Source organism: Mytilus galloprovincialis, chromosome 2, assembly GCF_965363235.1.
Source record: "Mytilus galloprovincialis chromosome 2, xbMytGall1.hap1.1, whole genome shotgun sequence".
NCBI classification, from domain to species: domain Eukaryota; kingdom Metazoa; phylum Mollusca; class Bivalvia; order Mytilida; family Mytilidae; genus Mytilus; species Mytilus galloprovincialis.
Genome location: NC_134839.1, coordinates 17,441,348 through 17,455,541, shown reverse-complemented (window position 1 = coordinate 17,455,541; position 14,194 = coordinate 17,441,348). Strand labels below are relative to the sequence as shown.

Here is a 14,194-nt window from a genome sequence, read left to right as displayed (position 1 = left end):
AACGACAAAAAAATAAACAAAATGCAGATTTGGGAGTACTCGTAGTTACAACTTATATTGATAAATCAAGTTATCCAAGATCTAGACTAAAGCATCAAACAGTGCACATACAAAGGATAAAGTGCAAAAAAGTCTAAGAAACGCATGAACTGGTGAAATGTCAAAAATATAAGTAAACAATACAGTTTATATAAACAGTTTATTTATATTATTTCACATGACCCTTTAGGTCAGGCTGTCAACAAATGTTAAATTCAAATTGTTATTATCAATGTCATAATATCTGTAGCTTTTGGAACTTATATTATGGAGGAACTTCTATTTCATGACAGCTTAGATAATACATTTGTATAACATATTACAATAGATTCAAATGCTTTATGATCATAATTATGTACAATGCATATTCTTTTTTTCTTAATTCTAGATTTTTCAACATACATGAGGTATCATTGTATATTTTTTGTAAAAAAAACTACTAGTTTTAAGGTAATTGCATCTGCATGGTAACATTGGATACCTCATACCTCGTACCATTTGTGGCACAAAGGATCCTGATAAAAAACTTCATAAGTTATTCCCAACTTCAAGATTTTATTCACCATTAGTCCAGCGGCAAGTCCAATAGTTTGATATGAGCGTCACTAGTGAGTCTTGTGTAGACGAAACGCGCGTCTGGCGTACTAAATTATAACTATTGGCATAATTGATCACTTCATGATAAAAGCATGTAACTTTGCATCATTTTGGGATATGGAGCCATCTAAAAATATCCATAATAGCCGCCAAAATTCAAAATGGCCGTCATTTGTCAAGAGGCTATGTCTTATATGTTGGTTTGATTGATCCCTTCATAGTAAAAGCAACAAACTTTGCACAGTGATAGTCATGATTCTTAAAAATATTTTTGGTTATGGAGCCATCTTTAAAAAAATTCCATATGGCCGCCAAACACAAAATGGCCACCAATAGTCAATAGACTTATTCAATATATTGGTATAATTAATCACTCTATAGGAAAAGCATACACCTTTAAAAAGTGGTAGTTATGAGGTTTATAAACATACTTGGAAATGGCCGATCATCAAGGATTAAAAATGGCTTCAGATTCAAAAGTGCTCATTAGCATCATTACTTACAATGTTCAAAGTTCATGTTTTACACCTAAGTGGACTTATAAAGTATACTTAACAATAGTGCAGGTTTGAATAGTTCTTATTTCATAAACATGAAATTTACAGAAAAGGAAAATACTCATCAATAATAATTTATGTCAGCAAACATGTGCTGACTACTTAATAGGGACAAAATAATCACCAGCAGTGGCTTCGATCTAGTGATTGTAAAATAAAACACACCAAAGATAGCAGGCATAATTTGATTACGGTGATGTAAAAATTAAAACAGTTGGGTAGCCAAATCAAATAAAAAATTGAAATAGCCTTATGAACCGAATTTCCCAAAAAATTATGTCAAATACGATTAAGGTAATATACACCTCCTGGTAAAATAAAATTGTTTTTATTTATTATCCATTCTTCTTATGAACAGAAAATACAATTGTGTCAGCATAAAAGTGCTGACTACTAGTCTGGTTATATAACTTTCCGAGACTTATCTATCGTCACATGGAAGATAATTAACCCCCAATGTGTGCTTATATGGGAATCATGATCCACTGAAAGACTAGAAAAAAGTAATCGTGTAGAGAATTTCGTAAAACTTGGACTATCTGTCTTTTGCGACAGAGTGTCATATTCGATGGCAACTGAGACTTATTGTGGTAGTTATATCCTGAGAGGTATTGTCTGTCCTTCCCATCTACTTCAAGATATACTAACTTCGTCTGATGCAGATCTAGACAACACTGATCATAATCCAAGCAGTATATAATTAGAAGATTCATTTCATGATACCAGTATGACTTTTGGGCAGCACTAAGGACATCCATATCATGGTCCACCTATCATGCTTTATGGTTGTCAGATGGGAATAAACTACCTGCAATGTCTGCATTTTTATCTCTGTTACACTGGCAAGCTTAATCTATTGCAATGAGACGACATTTATTGGACATTTACCGAAGAGCTAAATTGAGGTCAAACTCCCCTTTCGGCTTTTGACCAATCATTTTTCAAAGTAGCAGCACTAATACAATGGAACGTGGCCTCGGATGTAGACGTTGGCTCGGAGATACCATTTGTGGATGGACTAGTGTGTTTGTATATGACCACGCTACATCAACCGGTACAGTAGATTCATTCTTGAGGGCTTCTCAGTTTACAAAGTCATGTAGAGCACACCATGTTACAGCATGCACACTTTACCGTTTATTGTCAAACACTTACTGCCAGTACATATTTTCTTTGAGTGATGGTAAGAAAATCTAAGAATTTGATAGGTGATGTTTGGAAAGATCTAAAGAATCTCTACATTTTACATTATTGTATGCTATCCTGCGATTTTAATCGGCAGTATTGGTACTTTTAAGGTTCCTACACGTGAGACTACCTTCTTTGTAAATCTAGAACCTATCGCGAAAATTATCTCGTGGTTCTTTGTTTTGAATCCCACCAACTATTCACCATGGTGTCAACTCATTAATGCGATGTGCTTTATCTATCGACATTGAATCTAGAAATGCATAAATTGTTCCTTGACTGTAAACCAGACAGAGAAGAAGTTTAAACTTTTCTGGTATGGCTATTGAGGAAGCCCACCAAAAAATTAAAGCGTGTGTTACATCATATGGTCGTTTTGTTGAATTAAAGCAAAATCCAGTCCTGAGCACTTGGTACATGTAGATGAAAGTCTGCTAGAGTTTAAATGAATACGGTGGGAAATAATCATGAAATATTACTGATTTTTGGTGGATACTAACAAAACTTAGAAATCTGTTTTCAGAGACTTTACTGATATTTCAGTTCATTGATTATAACTTGCTCTATGAACATTGAAATAGAAAGACTTACCCGGCGTTTTACGTTTCCGCAAATTGGCATTACTTTTCCGGAAAAAGAAGATGACGTTTCCGGAAAAAAAAGTTTACGTTTCCGCAAATAAATATCTTACTTTTCCGGAAAAAAAGTAACTATTCCGGAAAAAAATAAATTATTACTTTTCCGCAAATAATTGAGGAATACCTGTTGATCGAAAGCAAAGCCATAATATAAAATAAATATTAAGTAAGTCAAAGGTCATCATAACATGCAAGTAACTTTCATCATTTAAATCTATGAAAACGTATGTTCAAAAGTCAGCACTAATCAGAAATATCTTGATATGAGTTCATAAGTCAGTTCTGGCAGAATATTTGTAGCCAACACGCCGCACAAAGTCCACAGTAGTACATTCACCGTTTACAAGTTTTGTATTTTGTTCAAGAACTTAAGGAAGTCCATCTTCTCCTTTTCACATTTCCAAACGGGTGCTTTTACAGTTAGAGTTCTCATCTTTATGTAAGATGTTGTTTGCAGTTTCAATAACACATCTATAAAAACAAACAAAAAATGTTAGGATGGCTAGAGTAAAACTGCTCGTTCAAGTGGGCATGAAAAGACTCGGCACTATTCGTGTTTTCGTAACAGCAGTATGCATTACACATTCAAAGTCATTATGAACTACCTCGGGCTGGAGAGTTATTCTTTGGGTAGTGCACACATCAATAAGCCGATCCAACAGTTTCGTGTAACATTCCTCGGATTTAAGTGGAAGTAACGCAAATACACATGTACAAGACGAATGTAGTTACCATTTTTACATCCATGTATCGAATAAACTGAGTTGGTAGAAGAATTTCGGACAGGATTTAAATGTGCCATCTATGAAAATATCAGTCATTTCATTACATAGACATACCAAGTTGGTGAAACATGAAAGTATAACGATTCCCGAATCAAAATCATTGACTAATTAAAAGTTAGAATAAGTTTCAATTTTGTTAGTGTTCAAATCTATTTGTCTTAATGTCTCGTGAATTTCTAATCTAGATTGAGGTAATTTTGGAAACTGCTTTCGCCTGTCTCTGTATAAGGACATAGCAACATTTTTCAAGTCAATATATATTCAATTATTTATAATTTACCAGGTAAATTTCCGGAAAAGTAATAAATACAAATTGCGGAAACGTATACTTTAAATTTGCGGAAACGTAGCTTTGGGACTTTGAAAAATTAGCGGAAATGCAATACGCCCGACTTACCACTGTGCCATGCCTTCACTGGTTGTGACACAGTGTCAGTTATTGTTTAGAAGGATAAGAAATCAGCTTTGGAAACATGGTCCATATATTAAAAATCATTAGAAGCATTTCTGAAGATTTTGAAAATTCAAATAAAGTGGAAATATTAAATGTAATAAAAGTTAAAGAAGGGTATATTGTACTTCTGTGTGGTCGGTCTAGTTCATTTAATCAAGTGAGTGAATATACAAAAAATCATTCACACGTAAGACAAGAATAATTGACATTATTTCTTATGCAGCAAAAATACTTCAATCTGATTGGTTGACTACCCCGGTGTAAATAACACCCCACCCTTGTTCACCCGGGGATAAATAAAATTTTGCCAAAATTTAAAAAAAAATGAAATTTTGCCAAAAAAAGATTAAAAAATAAAATTTTCACAAAATAAAGAAAAAAAAATTAGAAAAAAAATAATAAGAAGAAAATGCTAAAAAAAAAAAAAAAATGAAATTTTTAAAAAATATTTTTTTTTTTTTTTTTTTTTGTAAACTCAAAAGAACACAAACATTTTCTGAATTTTCTAAAAAGTGTTTGACAATGTGCAGCAACATGGACATTGAAATAATATTACGCTGGAAATTTTTCATTACCATTTTTACAATTTTACGTCCTGGTTTCAAAATGAGTAAAGGTATTGTTCATAAGAAATAAATTCGTTATCTTGGTGTAATCAGGGGTGTACGGAATTTTACACCGTTGTTGAAAATTCATACACCCATTCGGCTGCGCCTCAGGGTGTATGAATTTTCAACAACGGTGTAAAATTCGGTACACCCCTGATTACACCAAGATAACTAATAATATTCGTCCGACACGAGACGCACTATTATGACATAGGAAACGTGCAGCTTACCAAGTTAGTTATGTTTGGGGTTATTATTGAGTCGCAAATTCTGGTGTCACCACCAGATTCCTCTGGTTGGCATAACTTTATGATACATCAGTGCCATTCTGGTCAGTGCTTGCAAAAGCTGCGATGTAATGATATTAAAATGCAAAGCATTATGTAACCGCTCACCAGATTTTGAGAGGGAAACCATTCTAAATTTGATTTCCTACATTTGAATCCTATTTGATCATCAATGATTTGAATGTGTTCTATAAAGTTGGTATGCAAAATAATTCTTTTTTTATTTTCGCTTCCATCCATATATAGTACTTGTCTTGTATCTTTGAAAGGTTTAAAACATATTTTTTTTATCGATACATTTTCGGAAATCGTGTAAATATTAACTAAATCTGAATTCTTAGAGCTTTTCAGAGACGCCATTTTGTATGGTAGCGGTAATTTTTATAGTTTATGTCAACCTTACATACATATAATATATGCCTTGGTATTGGTACCCAAATAAATCTTTTACTATCCATTGCATGTGTTATTTGTGTATCAATCTATACCACATTATTACACACATTTTTGAGGGCATTTTCCACAGCACCACTTTGAATTTTGTCGCCATTTTGAAAACATGATCTATGATCCCTGGTAAAATTGATACACTGTAGGCATGTGTCTACACATCAAGATCAGTTTCATAAATCTGTTAACTTTCTATTTATTATTGATAGTGAATATATTAATACCTTTAAACTCTGACATTTTTTACGGCGCCATTTTGAATTTAGACGCCATTTTGATTAATTGCGTATTTAATGAAGTTGAAAAAACATTTATTGACATGTCTTACATTATATGTTTGTGGTATCTACTGAACTCTTGCATATAGGTAGACTTCCTCAAATGTTTGATGTTGTAATCCCTGTACCTTACGTCAGCCATCTTCAATTTGGCAGCCATTTTTTTTATTTTTTTTTCGTGGCTCCATATCTAAATTTTTGTTTATACCCCCTAACCTTTCATTGTGCCAAGTTTCATGCTTTTACCATAAAATGATCATTAATTATTATTCTTATATCCGCTGGACCTCATATAGTTTTACACAATTTTAAATCATTCATACCAATATTATCACCTCGTGTACAAGTTTGTGTCTGAAGAAAATATGAATGCTTTGTTTATGAATTTACAGAAGATGTTTCTTGAAAACGAGAAAGAGTGGGAAAATTAAAGTACTCCGAAATACTGATTCAACGCGATGAATGAAAAATGGAAGGAATAACTAGCCTGTTTGTCTGCTGAAAACCTTTTGGCGTTAAATTTAAGGGTTAGTGATCGATCAACATAACCGCGGAAAGTACACTTGTATTTTTCATTGCCTGCAAGCCTGTGACTGTTTTTTACACGTCTACAAGCCTTTGACGATCGCAGACATGGAAAAACTACAATTGTCCTGTCCAGGGGCTGTTACTTACTTCCTTGCATTGTAAGTGACTCCATGAGTGACTGTTCATAATGTGTTTTTAAAAAAAAGTGAAACTCGAATTAATCAATTCAACTAATAGAGAAATAAATTTTCGAATTAATTAAATCATTATATTTAATTTAAAAATTCTGGAGTAGTTGGCATCTGAAATCTATCAATACAATATAATGTAAAGGTTTGTATTATATAATTGTGGAATCCTCAGTGTTACACACATTTAGCATTGTCTGAAGATCTCTGAAGTATATACAGGTCTGTGTAAACTTTCTGAAGAATGCTGTACTAACATGACTACGATAATTGAATATTTTAAAACTATATAAATGTAATAAAGGCCTCGGATTAAGTTTTTATATTTTATATAATATCATATGGTTATATAAATATCAATCAAAACTCCAGTTTCACTTTTGACGAATCAATACTAACAGGAAGATGTTTATGGGTGTGTGCTTACATATTTATATATCCATAAGCTACGTAATGTTTTGATAAGATGTACAATAGAGTACATAAATATTGTATATAAGAATATACATAATAAATCTTTGCAGTGGTACTTTGTCAATAGTGGTTTAAATATTTGCCAAACAAACAGGTCAACCTACACATGAATGTAAATTTGTCGATCTATTTTAATATCACATGTAAACATTGGTGTATTTAACATCTATTTATTGTTTTACAACAATACACAGTAAATACTTTAACATGCCATTCATTTATTTCTGTGTAACAATTGACCCATGAAGTTATCGTCTTTGATATTTACGGCGTGTGTCTTTGATTCAACAAATATTGTTCATGCCTGTGGGAAATTGTTTGTGACGTCATCAATATGTTATCGATCATGATGTCTGATAGGTGCAAACTCACAGTGCAATTAAACATCGAAATAAAGCAAATACACCAATTCCAGACTTTTAATCACCTCCCGCCATGTTTGTTTAACGCGTCAAGCGAAAATGAAGTACTTAGAAACATCTGTCAGTTGTATAAAATGTAACCACACCCAGCCTTTTACATGAACAGATGACCTATATTTACACGTTAACTACACAATCATATGGTTATAAGTTAGGCCATGATATAGGATGTTATGCATTGAGAAAATTAAAACGGAAGATGAATAGTTGTGTGTGTGTTTATTATTGGGAATTACAATGTATTAAAGTATGGAATATTTAATAATTTCAAACGTGAAATTTTTGTGAAATCATTTTCCTGACGAAATGAATGGTATAAAGAAATCGTCAGGATGTAAGATTTCAAGATCAATGCCGTTTTTAAAATATAATGTGTTCAAATGTGTTAAGAACTAATTGGTTCAGTGCTAAGTTCTTATTCTCATTAATCACTATAGTAAACTGTGCGGTTTTGTGTAGTGGAATTTCCCTTTCTGAACTCTACCCCTTCAATTCAACCTATGGAGACCAACTAACACCAACAATTGACGACGGTGGTTCCGATAAAGTTAAATTAAAAAGAACATTCAAATTCTTCGGAAAAAATTACACCAATCTTTACGTAAGTATAAGTATGTGTTTTTGAAGTGGTTGGCACCCACGGTTTTAGTATATTGCATTCTGAGATACACGTGTCAACGCACTGCACGTGGTGCATGATGCAAAATGCAGCATTATACACGAGCAATCTCTTTAGATTGAAGTATATAATGTTGCTCATCCAAGATTAATCCACCTTGCCTTTGAAGTTTATCATTATGGTCACAACCTTTGTTTCATGGACAAGGAAGCACTTACTGAATATATAAACTAACACGAAACATGAGTCACACGAAATTAACATTTTACGCTTATTCAAACACAATATTTGCGTTAATAAAAACTCTTGTTATTAAATTTCGTAAACAGTTGTAGCACTTTTTGAAAGAATGAATAGTACAATTTTTTCTCAAACTTCTGACGACAGTGCATCTTTATACCATGAATTTTGTATGTCCTTTGGACCTTCCTCTGCTTGATCAGACCGGAGCTGCTGAACAATGATTACTAAAAAGATTTTAAAACTGTAATGAAAACGGAGAAAGTTTACGACATGAGTTAAACAAAAGGCTTATTAAATATGGACTAATCACGATTTTGAGGACTTTTATTTATACACGTCAAATACCGTACATGCATTCCAGAAAAGGGACATCGTACTCGTGAGTTTGGAACGGTTTTGTTCTGTTTGAATAAATCATTAAAACATGCAACCTGAATGAAAATATCCATGAAACTAATGGAACTATAAATACGCCAGTATTCTTTTAATTGTTTAGAAGTAGTATAATAAACCAAAATAAAGTCACTTCGACCCAAATGTCTATTAATGTACCATTGCATGGTCTTTCGTATCGGACCATATAATGTTGTGAGATGACCGCCCGAGCTTTAAACTACAGATACCATATACATGTTCTTTAAGTACCATACATTATCTGTTAAACTTTTACTGTATTTATAAAAAAATGTATTAGAAAGGAATTGTGAAGAGAATTGTGAACTATTTTTCTGGCATTGAAATGTCTGCAGTGTATAGTTATTATCATCATTATACATTCCACCTGTCAATAACAATCAAATCTGACGTAGGTGTATTAATAATTGCCTACACCTACTAATTTATTTCCTGTCTCAACAATTAATTCATCATGAGTTATTACATGTATTAATAATATACTAAAATCAAATTTAGTGATTATCATAACATCGATTTTGTTATGCTCTAAACCATGCATGTAACTTAATTACTTAAAAATAATGTCTATCATTGTCTATAAAATGTCTATACATAGGAAATAATAAAGTTCAAAACGTGGAAGAGCAAATCCAAATTGAAACAAGAATTACGAATTGAAAAAATATTAAAAAAAAACTGATTGCAGATCAGTTCATCTTAGATTTTTTATACGAATTTTACATAATTTTAATTATATGATCTGCATCTTGCATCGAGATAAAATCATGAATAGCGACGGAAAAACTGACCTATGATCCTATCTAACTGGTGAAAGAATTTCCTATCAAGCTTACATATATGCTTCCTTCAAAGACTTACTCGTGTAGAGTACCAGGAGTAACACAGACGACTGCATTTTTCGTATCATCAACTTTAAATGTTAGTATGGGAACTTGTAATTTCATTATTTGTACACCAAAAAGAAAACAAAGTTCCGCCTTATGTCGAAAATCAAATGTTTATGATGCTATTGACCAGTCACATAAGAAATAAAAAGGGAAGATATTTTAATATAAAGAGTCTCGTAAGTAGTGCTCTGAAACGAAACTTTGAAATCCGAAAGTATGGAATATTTGTTATACAATCTACCTAGGAAAATGTCTGTACTAAGTAAGGAATATGACAGTTGTTATCCATTCGTATGATGTGTGTGAGCTTTGGATTTTGCCATTTGATAATGGATTTTCCGTTTTGAATTTTCCTCGGAGTTCAGTATTTTTGTGATTTTACTTTTTTTGATATTTTTAAATGACATTTTGTCAAATATTGATCAGTTGTGTAAGATAATGAAGTTAGGTTTTTTACCCCCTAGAATTTGTTTGAATGTTTGAATAACTGATAACAATTTCATGTATTTTCAAATTGAAATATTTTCGAATTTAAATTTTTTAAATTCGAAATATTGATTTAGTTACTTTGTTCTGGTAAACATGAAATCACATTGTCATGATTGTATTGTTTAGTAAAAAGTGTGTTCATTTTTTTATAAACTTGTTGAAGATAAAAGGCATACCAGTTTGTACGCCAGACTCGTGTTTCGTCTATACAAAAGACTCGACAGTGAAGAACGAAAAGTAAGAAGTTAAAGAGCATTTAACACCTACATGTATATTTCCGAAAGGTTTTGCCGCCAAATACAGCTAAGGCAGTGTATTGCTAGACTAGAAAATCATTTTGATTTCATTATGTATATTCTAAGCTTTGTAAATAGTTAATTTATAAGTATGACCATAGGCTATGATATACAGTATATGCATGTCAACACATAAGTACTGACTACTAGAAGGCTTTCTTCAAGACATATAGCAAAGCAGTCTTCGGCACACTTGTCTTTGTTTTCGTATGTATGGTCATAGAAAAGCTTGTCATACTTGACATAGGACACAATCAAAGTTTTGTTCCCCCGCAACAACATACAAGACCTTGCATGATGTCAGATTTGAATCAAACACGAGTTTGATAAATCATATTCAATTATGACTGCTAAATGACTGTTTTATGATACTTTATTTAAAGAAGCGGGTAAAAGTCATACAAATCTCAACTTTATTTGAAATCTTTGCCAAAACACTATACTAAATTCCCGTTCCGTTGAAATGTACGGACACTACTGAAACAATACGTTTAAACATATCAATGTGCAAAACAACGACGAAAGGATCCGATACGATTTTTTTTTGTGAACGTTTGCACCATTATTTACACTATATATATAATACCATTACATTTTATGGATACCCTACAGCCATTATAGCCTGTATACATCCATCGTGTTAAACAATACAGTAAGTTCAAATTGATGAGAGACCCCCTTGTAATTTTTTGAAAATTTATCATTTTTTTTAAGCCATTAACTGTAATATGATGGTGTGAGTTATAGATATCCTATCAGACTAACTCTAAGGTGTGTGAGTTATAGATATCCTATCAGACTAACTCTAAGGGGTGTGAGTTATAGATATCCTATCAGACTAACTCTAAGGGGTGAGTTATAGATATCCTATCAGACTAACTCTAAGGTGTGTGAGTTATAGATATCCTATCATACTAACTCTAAGGGATGAGTTATAGATATCCTATCAGACTAACTCTAAGGTGTGTGAGTTATAGATATCCTATCAGACTAACTCTAAGGGGTGTGAGTTATAGATATCCTATCAGACTAACTCTAAGGGGTGTGAGTTATAGATATCCTATCAGACTAACTCTAAGGGGTGTGAGTTATAGATATCCTATCAGACTAACTCTAAGGGGTGAGTTATAGATATCCTATCAGACTAACTCTAACGGGTGAGTTATAGATATCCTATCAGACTAACTCTAACGGGTGAGTTATAGATATCCTATCAGACTAACTCTAACGGGTGCATCTATAGTGTGTGCTTAAAGATAAAGAAAAAAAAAACACATAAAAATTCCACGATACATAATACTACATGTACTAACAATAGTCCAGTGCACGCATGAATCCGGATTTTTTTGTTTTGGATTGGTTTAGGCATGGTCCAATACGTCAAATGTTCAAAGTGTGTGGACATATTGGATTGATTGGTGCTTGCTTAAACGTCCAGTGGCAAATACATGTTGGGAGCATTAAAAAAGGAAAGAATTTAAACACATCTAATGTTAGCTTTTAAATGCTTCGTTTTAAGTACATTTAGATAAGACTGACAATTAAATAATTATAGTGCATCTCATATCAATTATGATCAAACCGTTAAGTACGCTGCATGATACAAATTTCAACACGTGCATTTAAAATTACGCAAATGCAGGAAAAGTCGATTAAAATTACTCTTGCGCGTAATTTTTTACATTGAACTAAAAGATTAGATCTTCATGTTCTGATACGTGTTTACAAAGCATCAAAATATGCAATGAAATATTATAAGGTGTATTAATGAATAATGTTGCATGTAAAAAAACAACATTCAAAGCTTTTCGTCTGTAAATGAACTCGTTTACCTTCAAACAAATTTAGTCATAACATATGTATTTTTACGCAAAAGGGGTCATTAACTCTTAGGATTCACGCTGTATTGTACAAATAGATGAAAACATCGTTATGTTTATTTTTTTTATATTGCAATAATAACAGAACATCTACACAGACAAAACTACGAAATTTCCATCGACGTCATTCAATATTAAATATCTCTGTGCCAACATTGAAGATGTTTAGAAAGAATCTAAGTAATTGTATTTTCTTATTACCGTTTATTGACGTCAGGCTGCAGGTTCTGCTCCTGAACATAGTTAATAGGAAAATAATGTTACTGCGGATACGCCCAGAATTAATAGTTACTTATCCGTGGAGAAAGATACTAATGTTTAAATGGTTTAATATGGTCGACCTCCGTAACATTCATATCAATATGAATATTATGCGAAAAAAAAAAAAAAAAAAAATGATTTTTTAAATAGTAATAAACACTCAATAGTTTTATTAAACATTCAAAGCATGATCATGATGATGTAAAACTATTATAAAAAATTTCCAAAGACAAGTTTTTAAGAAAATGCATCTTCATGACTACATTTACGTACATAGAAACCATTCATAATTATCAATCAATAAAAAGGGATATACACCAATATAAACACAAAGTGCAAACAATCTCCAAATAACATCACATGCAATCTAACTAACAAAGTGATTTTCAATGATTGAAAAAGGATTAAGAATAAATTTATAAGGGAGTGAGAACCGAATTAATTATGCACAATGGGGCCACAATAATGCTAAGCTGACTCTGTGATAACAGTTACCAAGAAACAAGTCCAGTACCTAGGCTACGAGTTCTAAGTCACTGATAAAAGTACATTTGTACCGACTTGAAAACTAGGTAAGAGTGCATTTCAATTGAAAAAAAAAGTCTGAGGTACACTATGGAAGCGTATTTAATTGGCTTAATGTCCAGTGGAAAATAGTTCAAGCAAGCATAACTGATTCAAATTCTGTCGCCAATTACAAACTGGAAATGCATAATTAATGACGCAATTCGTCCTCTTGACAACCACAAGATTGCCCTGATGGACTGAATACTCTGTACTTGGAGAAAACAATTTGTGCTCGAACCTTAAAACAAATCAAGTATTTTGATTGGTTAATTTCTGTATCTTGAGAACGTGATCGTTCATTACAATAAAATCGTGTTGAAAGAATGACTGGTACTGTTGATTCAGGGTTTTCATTCAAGGCTGCATCTAGTTAAAGACGTTCCAATAGTTTAAAATTTGTCATTTCGGGGTCTTTAATAGCCACCCGGCTATGTGGTATATGATTTGTGCATTGTTGAAGGCCCTACTATGACCTACAGTTGTTAACTTCTGCCTCTGGGGGAGAGTTGTCTCATCAGTAATCATAACGCATTTGTATATATTTGTGCATTTTAACATTGATTAGTATCAGTCTGTCTACTTTTTCAATACGAGCAACCACCTTTCTTAAGACATTTTTGTAACTGTTCACCTGAAATTGACCATCAGATACTATACACATATTTTGTAATTTACCCTGAAGCTGGACATGACAACCGCACTTCTTGACATAGGTGTAACTTCTTAATGCGACAGGAAGTCGGAAAAGGGTGTCATATCTTCGAATCAGTCAGACGGAAAAACTTATCATGCATGTTGTACAAATAAATTTGTGTTCAAGTTATGGGTGGAGTGTTAAAATTAATAAAAATTACAATTTAACAAAGTTTTATAATCTTTTTTGTTTAAAAGAGGGAGCAACTGTTAAATTTTACAAGATCGTTATCAGGGTTATTACAAACAAAATGGATAATTGTATGCTTTCAGATTTCTTGAAATTTTGTTTTACAAGGGTGTGAAAATGTTTGTTTTCATTAAAAAAGAATAAAATGTGATTTTTAAG

The 14,194-nt window shown here is 32.3% G+C and overlaps 1 protein-coding gene across 1 annotated transcript in view; it reads left to right on the top strand.

The window, feature by feature from the left end:
* Positions 1-7,716: 7,716 nt before the first annotated feature.
* Positions 7,717-14,194, top strand: part of LOC143063025 (sushi domain-containing protein 2-like) — a 33,540-nt gene continuing 27,062 nt past the window's right edge. Inside the window, exon 1 of the mRNA XM_076234937.1 lies at positions 7,717-8,094. Within this exon, the coding sequence (XP_076091052.1) occupies positions 7,864-8,094 (231 nt within the window). The 5' untranslated portion in view covers positions 7,717-7,863. The remainder of the gene's footprint in view (positions 8,095-14,194) is intronic.